The 9,319-nt window shown below is 33.8% G+C and overlaps 1 protein-coding gene across 3 annotated transcripts; it reads left to right on the plus strand.

The window, feature by feature from the left end:
* The first annotated feature begins 820 nt into the window (after positions 1 to 820).
* On the plus strand, positions 821 to 8,905 carry LOC114371229 (serine/threonine-protein kinase Nek7-like). Of its 3 annotated transcripts, none has more exons than XM_028328680.1 (14): positions 821 to 909; positions 1,114 to 1,394; positions 1,755 to 1,821; positions 2,630 to 2,695; positions 2,853 to 2,899; positions 3,397 to 3,442; positions 3,712 to 3,792; positions 3,869 to 3,911; positions 4,004 to 4,053; positions 4,286 to 4,367; positions 4,459 to 4,508; positions 4,615 to 4,688; positions 6,134 to 6,185; positions 6,262 to 8,905. In XM_028328680.1, exons 2-14 carry the CDS (start codon positions 1,291 to 1,293, stop codon positions 8,620 to 8,622), a joined length of 3,123 nt encoding a protein of 1,040 aa, XP_028184481.1. In that variant the 5' UTR covers positions 821 to 909; positions 1,114 to 1,290; the 3' UTR covers positions 8,623 to 8,905. The 3 variants fall into 3 exon arrangements, with proteins under 3 accessions (XP_028184481.1, XP_028184483.1, XP_028184482.1); XM_028328682.1 differs by having other exon boundaries at positions 824 to 909; positions 1,270 to 1,394; XM_028328681.1 differs by having other exon boundaries at positions 845 to 909; positions 1,095 to 1,394.
* Positions 8,906 to 9,319: the final 414 nt, after the last annotated feature.

Here is a 9,319-nt window from a genome sequence, read left to right on the forward strand (position 1 = left end):
CTCATTTAGTTATATATTGTTAGTGATGATTATGAAATATTATGTGATATTTAAATATATGTTACATCATTGATAAGTATTGATATCATAAAATCATTTTCGAAGATTTTTTTATTGGATAAGAATAATTTTTCATTATATTAAGAAATATTATAATAGACTCACTTACGCATATATTTTAAAAATATTATATTAAGAATTATTTTTAATGTATGGCATTTTGAATGTGTTCTAATAAACTGTTTATTATAATGACACACTTATCACACTTTTTTAGTCTTGTTATTATTTTACTCTTTTTGTTATCGTCACTCGTCGAATTTAATTCTCTTATTTTTGTTTAGATTTATTAATAAATTTCTTAATTCCAGAGACTATAATAACATTGATATACAAATTTACAGACTAAATTAATTATTTATTCTTTTATTTTTTCAAACAAATAAAAAAAACAGTCTTACTAAAATGATTAATCATAACATGAACAGTTTTAAAATTAATTTATAGACAAAAAGTTATACATATTGACGGGATATATTTTTTTTCATTATCATTTAATAATAATTTATTATGTATAATTAATTTATTAAATTTTAAAGTAAATATTTTAAAAATCTTATATTATAATTAAATAATTATATAAAATTATTTTACCCTACCTAACAGTAAAATAGATAACCATTAAACACTCATTTATATGGATAAGAAATTTCGAAAACCAAATTAACATAAATAGTATACCTTATTAAGACCATAAATTATGGTAGCCGCAACTATACTAAATTAAGTAGCTATTACACGCTTATCAATATTAAAGTAATATTAAAGTGACTACATGTCTGTTCTGCATTTCTTTCCTTGACTTTGCTGTGCTTCCATCTCTCTCCTCTCTGTCTCAACTTTCTTACGGTAAGTCATCAAACTCTCAATTTTTTTGGTATATTCCACTGTCGCTTTCTCTTCACTCTCCTGAGAAGCTAAGTTTAGTGTCATTATCATAGTAGTGGAAAGTTGAAACCCCTTCATGGTTGCTGAAGTTCATTCAATAATCACCCAAGTGAGTTTAATAATAATTAATGCTATTGAAGCTATAGGTTTCGTGTTCATTTACAGCATTTGGAGGAAGCAAAAAAGGGTTGGTAGCTGAAATTCACGCTCACAACAGCAAGACTTTGCCTTAAAATAAAGAATCAAACGTTTCCTGAATTGGGTTCTCGGCAAATCAGGATCTGCTGCTTCAGTGCTTCACTGTTTTTTTTTGTCTTGTAGCTTCTTCTGGAGGTTTTTCTCATGGAGAGTAGTGGCAAGATGGAAGACTATGAAGTGGTTCAGCAAATTGGAAGAGGAGCACTTGGTGCAACTTTTCTTGTTCTACACAAGATTGAAAACAAGAGGTTGGGCACTGTTTCCTTTGTGTGTGTGTGTGTGTTCTGTGTAAATGTAATTGCTGGAATCATGCAGCATGAACTCTTCAAGATCTTTTCTTTGGTCAAAATTGAACAACCCCAGAAAGAAATTTTCAATCTTTTTGAGATTTTGGCTGTCAATTGTGGAAATTGAACCCCTGCAAATTCAATAGAAGTTAGCTTTTAGCATGGACCATTGAAGAATCCTTTATCAGTTTAGAAATGGACAACCCCAGAAAAAAAAATCTATTGTTTAGGACTAAAATCTGTGCTAATTCAATACCAGTTTTGCTTTCCAGCTTCAGTTCTTTATTCCGCTTGATGATGAAAATTCCATCTTACTGGTAGGTATGTGCTGAAGAAAATTTGCTTGGCCAAGCACGCAGACAAATCCAAAGTGACAGCACAACAAGAGGTTGGTGTAACCAACCCTTTCTCTTATTGCATATATTCAGTGCAACCAGGCAATTATTTAGTTATTGGTATTATTTTCTCTTGTTTTCTTACTTTCTATCCTTACTGATAGGACAATTCAAATTATGAACACTACTGTTTTGGTTGGTTCTGCCTTTTACTTTTATTGTTTCTTTTTTGAAGTGGTTTTTAATCTGTCTCATCATCAAAGAATAAATAGTAATGATTGATCTATTTCCTTCTATCTTTTGAGTCATGCGTGGCTTGAATAAGCACAACCTAACTAGTTACTTGCTTTTCTCAATATCTTTCTGTATCTTCCATAATGATCTATGAACATGCCACAGCTTGTTATGCTTCATTCCTGCTACAGATAAACCAGTCATCTGAATATGAGTTGATACCAGAATTAATATTCCTTCTGCAAAGCCACAGACAAAGACTTAAAAACATACCAGTAAACTCAAATTGAATTTAATTTCGCTTAATGAAATCTTGTAGGTCCTCTGCTTCCCATCATTGTCTTTTGAGGTACTGATTAGTCTTCTACTACAAAGTAGAAGACATTTGGTTTTATGAATTTAGTATGCTTACAAAATGCTATGAGCACCATGTGATGTGGCATTTTATTTGAGCTTAATTCCATCTGAATTGTGAAGCTATTTTTTCTATAAATGTAATATATTAATAGTGGTTTCACTGACTTCACTGCCGAGGTTCTCCTTCATGGTTTTGAATGACTGTTTTCTTACGTTCTTAGTTCTGACAAAAATGGTGATATTGTCTCTCTTTCTCTCTGTGCGTTTCAGATGGACCTAATAGCAAAACTACATTACCCATATATTGTGGAGTACAAAGATGCTTGGGTGGAGAAGGTAAAGACTGTAAAATTCAGTCTTTCTTTTTCTTATTGAATTTTCATTTATACTTTTATATATAGATAAAAATTTAAGTTTGAAGTTCTATAGAATGTATAGGCTTATTTAAATGTTCATGAATCCTTAATATTTATGTTATTTTCATGTTCTGTAGGATGACTACATATGCATTATAACTGGCTATTGTGAAGGAGGTGACATGTAAGTTTGGTAATATCTGTTAGTAACACCGTTGTTTCTAGCATAAATTAAGTATCTGAGTTATTCATTATTTCTGATTAGAGAGAATGCCATTGCCATATAATTATGTCTAAGAAGTAAAATGTTTTATTAGCTATCTGCATGTAACCTATTTGCCTAAAATCTTAAACATTAGGTAAGATTCCGAGAATGATTTTCACAACTCTTGTCTTAACCCGCCCTTTGGGTGAAAGCCTGCTAAACTTGAAATGTGGATAACTTACAAACTTCTATTTTGTATGGAAGCTACACTGAATTTTATACTTTTTCGTAAGTCGGTAATTTTAATCACATTCTAAGAAATGGAATACCTTGGAATAAAGGCTTTGGGATTCTGTGGGTCTCATGCATTATAAAGCATAGCATATACATTTCATGTACATTTATATGACACTTGGGAGCATTATAACCTGTTACCTAAAGTCTAAATCATGGAATACTACGTTCTTCTGGAGCAGGGCTGCGAATATAAAGAAAGCTCGGGGATCTTATTTTTCGGAGGAGGTAACTAATAAGGCTTTGTGTTCCATTCCTTGGTGTGTTTGTTTGGCTGGGGGACAATGGAAGGAAAGGGAGGGGAGGGAAAGGTTTTAGGTAAACCTCCCCCTTATTTGGGAGTCTTTGCAAATTAGGAATTATGATGTAACCCTTGGCCCAAAAAAAATGGGGAAGGAAACTTTGTACTTAACCTCTCATCTTCCATTTGTCTTCGTTCTCTCTGGATTCCTTTTCCTTATTCCTTACCCACTCTGCATTGCCATTTTCTCCAATAGAAAGTTTGCAAATGGTTGACTCAGTTATTACTGGCTGTGGACTACCTTCACTCCAATCGGGTACTCCATAGAGATATCAAGGTACCCCTTATTCTTATATCCTGTCAAAGAAATCCTTACATGGTGTTTATATTAATGCAACTTCATTTAATTTCAGTGTTCCAACATATTCCTTACCAAAGAAAATAACATTCGGCTAGGTATGAAGTCATTATCCTTTGAATGCTCATCACTTTGGGTTTCCATGTACCATGTTGTCTAAAGAAAAATATGCATAACATGAATACTACAGGTGAATTTGGACTTGCAAAGCTTCTTAATACTGAAGACCTTACTTCCCCGGTAATGTATTTAGTAATATTTTAGCATTATCTACTGCCATCTTCAAGAAACTTTTTTGCAGTTGATCTCCTGGTAGTGGATTGTCATGCCATGTAGTTGATGCTTTTTAACTAAAAATGAATAACTTTTGCCTTCATTCCTTAAACCATGTGTTACTAATGATAATGCTACTTAACTAAATCTACATATTGAAGTTTGTTTATTGTTTGTGTCTGTCATATATCTTTCATAGGCTGTTGGAACTCTAAACTACATGTGTCCTGAGGCCTTTGCTGGTATGCCTTATGGTTATAAATCTGATATGTGGTCACTTGGTAAGAATTACGGATGCCTGATTCTAGTTGACAAAGTCATATACCATGATATCTGACCTTGTGTAAGAATGATGTCTGTTTGTATGTAAAGGTTGCTGCATGTTTGAAATTGTTGCACATCAACCGGCATTTCGTGCTCCAGTAAGAACAAAACCATCTATAAGAGTTTGATGTTATTACTGACAATGAAGTGTCTCCAATATATGTTAAGTGAAATAATTTGGTGAATCATGAATGAATCTGACAGGACAGGGCTGGACTTATCAATAAAATAAATAGATCCTCCATTTCTCCACTGCCAATTGTTTACTCTTCCACACTGTAAGTAACTTCTTCGTGTGAGAATATCTACAAAATATTCGGAATATATCTCGTGTATCTTAGAATGTTTTAGAATGTCTTAAGAAGATCTTATGTACTCAGTTAGGAATCTAATTGAGAAAGCAATCATAGGAGTTGTTTTCTTTTCTAATTTTATTATGTTTTCTCATTTAACGAGGGTTATTATTCTTATTGTATCCGTCTGCTTGGGTTTATACTAATACTATCCCAATACTTAACCTGATACTTGTTTATAGTATCTATTGGAAATAACCATATAGTTAATGCACTTAGGAAATAGTAAGTTCATGAATCACTTGATCAAATGCGTTTAGTACTCATAGGTATTAGTGTCTAACAGTTGAAGTTGATTAATTGTACTAGGAAAGTCTCCACTAATTCTATTAAGAGACTGTATCTGGATGACAAGAAGAACCTATGTAACACATTTTTACTAAATGACATACCATTTCCATTCAGTAAAGGCTTAAATATGTTTTTGATTCTTAATAAATACCCAATTTTTGTGTTTGCTCCCTAATAAAATTTTGCTTTGCATTCAGTCCCTAAGAAAATAACACTTTTATTTTTTATCCTTGATATTTTGTTTTAGTCCTTAATAAATTAGAAAATTTTGTGTTTGCTTCCTAATAAATTAGCAAATTTTGTTTTAGGCTGTATTAATAACAAATGAGAAATATTTATCATGGAGCAAATTAGAAAATTTTGTGTTTGCTTCCTATTGTTTTTAGTTTTTTAATTGTGACAATGTTAAAAATTTTGTAAGCATTAGCTTCAAGGGAAGTGTTTGAATTTATACAAAATATCTCAATATATTTAATGTGTCTTAAAATATTTTAGAATATCTCTAAATATTATAGAAGTATTTAGAATGGTATTATGTAATCAAATAGACATCATACTAAGGAAGCAATCTTGAGAGTTGTTTCATAATTTTATTATGTTTCCTTATTTAGTCATTGTCAGCAATTTTATTTTATTAGCTTGTGCTGTGTGCTTGGGCTTGTTCTAGCAGTGCTGCATCAGCACTTTACTAACCAGAACAGAAAGCTGGGAAAAGTATTCAATTATTTCTCCAATATAATTTAAACCAAATATGCACTAGATAGCATCATTGGATTAGTATTTTATATCAGATAATTAGACATCATAAATCCATAATACACCTTTTCATGCTAATAGCTTGTAATTTTAGAATCCTTGTACTCGTTTCCTCCTTCATCACCAAAACCACATAATTCGACTTCCTAAAATCTATTAGCAGTCACACTACTATCATGATTTTTCCCACCTGAGCTTTTAAAAATTAATATATCTATTTAAATCCAACAAAAATCTACCAGTCAATCCCTTCATTTCCTTTAAACATGTCATTGAAATGATAAAACTGAAGCAAGAAGACTTGTGTCATTTATGTTTAACAGGAAACAACTTATCAAGAGCATGCTGAGGAAAAACCCAGAACATAGACCGACGGTGAGTTCAGCTGAGCTTTTCCTGTGTAACTCATTTATGTGGAGCTGTTCATTCTTACACTGCACTTTGTTGGCAGGCATCTGAATTATTAAAGAATCCTCATTTACAACCTTATGTTCTACGCTGTCGTAATGCATCATCTATTTTTCTACCAGTACATCTTATAAATAGTAACTCAAAGGATAAAACAAAAAACAAATCTAGCGGTAGCAAAGACCATTGGGACAAGGAGGCAGCATTGGCAGGATTAGTAAATCGTTTGGATCGACTTTATCCATTAGAGGGAAATGGAGATGTACAGATACGAAACTGGCATAATGATGGCAAGCTAGCAGTGTCAACCATTACAGAAGACAACCTTGAGACTAAAATGGTTGATTCGACCAGCTATACTGCAGAGTTTTCTACTAGTATTAGTGGCTCAAAAGATGGATCAACAACATCTGAATCAACTGTTTATAGTGTGTACAAGGAAGGAGACTTTAAAAATAGACTTACAAGGGACTCGGCTGACTGTGAGATCACTTCAAAGAGTACAATGGATTCTGTGCATGAAGATCAAGGACTTGATGGTCATAAGTCATACGCAATTGACATAAATATGGTGATTAATAAAGTTGAAGATACTTTATCCAATGAAGATTTCAATACAGATGAAGCACTTAGTGAAGGTGCCAAACCTGAGGACTCCAGTAAATCAATAATGTCCAGTGAAGACAGCAACGGTAATGATAAAGATGAGTTCATTGATGAGACCACTTCAAAGGGTACTCTAGATTCTGTGCATGAAAAACAAGGATTTACAGCTGAACATTTTCAGAACTCAGATGTCATTGACACAAGTGCAGTGTCTACAAAAGTTGAAGATAATTTTTTCAATGAAGATAGAACAGAAGCAGAGAGGGAAAATGCCAAACCTGAGGACTCCAGAAAGTCAATAGTGTCCAGTGAAAACAGCGGTGGTAATGATAATGATGGGTCCATTAATGAGATCACTTCTAAGAGTATGCTAGATTCTGTGCATGAAGAACAAGGATTTACAGCTGAACATTTTCCGAAGTCAGATGTGATTGACACAAATGCAGTGGCTACTAAAGTTGAGGATAATTTTTCCAATGAAGGTTTTGACCAAACTGAAACAGAGAGGGAAAATGCCAAACCAGATGACTCCCGAAAATCAGTAGTGTCTAGTGAAAACAGTGATGGTAATGATAACGATGGGTCCATTGATGAGAAGACATCAAAGAGTACGCTTGATTCTTTGCATGAAGAACAAGGATTTACTGCTGAACATTTTCTGAAGTCAGATGTGATTGACACAAATGCAGTGGCTTCAAAAGTCCAAGATAATTTTTCCAATGAAGGTTTTGACCAAACTGAAACAGAGAGGGAAAATGCCAAACCTGATGACTCCAGAGAATCAATAGTGTCCAGTGAAAACAGTGACGGGAATGATAAGGATGGGTCCGTTGATGAGACCACATTAAAGAGTACACTCGATTCTGTGCATGAAGAGCAAGGGTTTATAGCTGAACATGTTCAAATGTTAGATGTTGAAATAGATGCAGCGGCTTCAAAAGTTGAAGACAAATTTTCTAATGACGGATTTGATAAAGCTGAAGCACAGAGGGAAGACGCCAAACTTGAGAGCTCTAGTAAATCAATAATTTCCTGTAAAAACAGCAATGGTAATGATGAAGATGGATCTGGTTATGAGATCACATCTAACAGTATGCTAGATTCTGTAGGTGAAGAAAAAAGACTTTCTGCTGAATACTTTCAGAAGTCTGATGCAATTGACATAAATGCAGAGACTACAGAAGTTGAAGATAAACTTTCCAAAGAAGGCTTTGATAGAGCTGTAACACAAGAGAAAGATGATAAACCTGAGGACTCCAATAACTCATTGTCTAGTGAAGACAGCAACAGCAACGATAAAGATGGGTCCATTGATGAGGAAAGGTCATCACCAATTGCACATGCTGTTAAGGTTGAGCATGACACTGACACTGGAAACAGGTTGAAGGAAAATAAAAACCCTGAAGCATTTACAGAAGGCTCACGCATGGACGGCTTGGCTTGTGAGAGTAATGAAACGCGTCCGGGTAAGGATGAAGGACAAGCAGATACACACACAATCAGTTGTTCAATGCATAAAGAAGTTGACAATGCTGTCATGGCTGATAAGACACCAAATGGCGTTCCATCAAGGACACACATATCAAGAGGTGGTGATAATACTTGCCATCAAAGAGCTGATGCTCTGGAATCTCTGCTCGAGTTATGTGCACAGTTACTTCAGCAAGGACAGCTTGAAGAGCTTGCTGCTGTGCTAAGACCATTTGGAGAAGATGCTGTATCTGTATCATCCAGAGAAACAGCAATATGGCTTACAAAAAGCCTCATGGCCTCACAAAAACTTCATCCTGAGACATAGTTTGAGAGGTGTGGTGCTCCTCATTATTTATACATTATTGTAAGAAAATGGTGTATTTCCAACTGTTACATGAGTTTGTTCCTTTGAAACTTTTGCTTGATTGAAGATTGGAAGCTGGAAAATAACATCCGATAAATTCTTTGCTGGTGAGAGGTGTTTTGTAAATGGATTAAATTATATTTGAAATGGTTGAATATTCATTGGTGTTTGTGTAAGAAATGGCCATTGATTGCATGAATATTGATATCGTCATAGTCCCCCTCCCCTCTCAAACTTGGAAAAATAAGGCCTTGAGCTTCATTATTTTTTTGGACTTATTGTTTATAAAATATCTTAATTTGGTTGGCCTGATTAACCTGGTTTTCTGGTTACTACACATTGGTCATTTTACTTCTTATATTTATGATTTCAAGGATTATAATTTTACTGTTATTTATCCAATATGTGCAATTCACTTGGCAACAAGTGTTTGAATTCCACATAATACATTCTTGGGGAGGAGTGTGTAAGTATGAGTAAGCTTCAGACCAATGATTATGTTGGGGAGATTCAAGGGATACAACTGTGGATCACGAGTCACCACAGAAGGAAGCCTGACACCATGTAAGGATGTAAACTATCTTCCATAATCAAGATATATGCGTTGAAAGATTTAATTAAAGGTTTAAATACCTTTTTATCCTTGCAATTTATCATT

Source organism: Glycine soja, chromosome 10 (assembly GCF_004193775.1).
Source record: "Glycine soja cultivar W05 chromosome 10, ASM419377v2, whole genome shotgun sequence".
NCBI lineage: Eukaryota > Viridiplantae > Streptophyta > Magnoliopsida > Fabales > Fabaceae > Glycine > Glycine soja.

Coding starts and splice junctions, on each gene's coding strand:
- LOC114371229 (XM_028328680.1), top strand. CDS start 1,291: ATGGAGAGTAGTGGCAAGATGGAAGACTATGAAGTGGTTCAGCAAATT. Junction 2,696..2,852: donor AAGATGCTTGGGTGGAGAAG/GTAAAGACTGTA, acceptor CATGTTCTGTAG/GATGACTACATATGCATTAT. Junction 4,689..6,133: donor ATTGTTTACTCTTCCACACT/GTAAGTAACTTC, acceptor TATGTTTAACAG/GAAACAACTTATCAAGAGCA.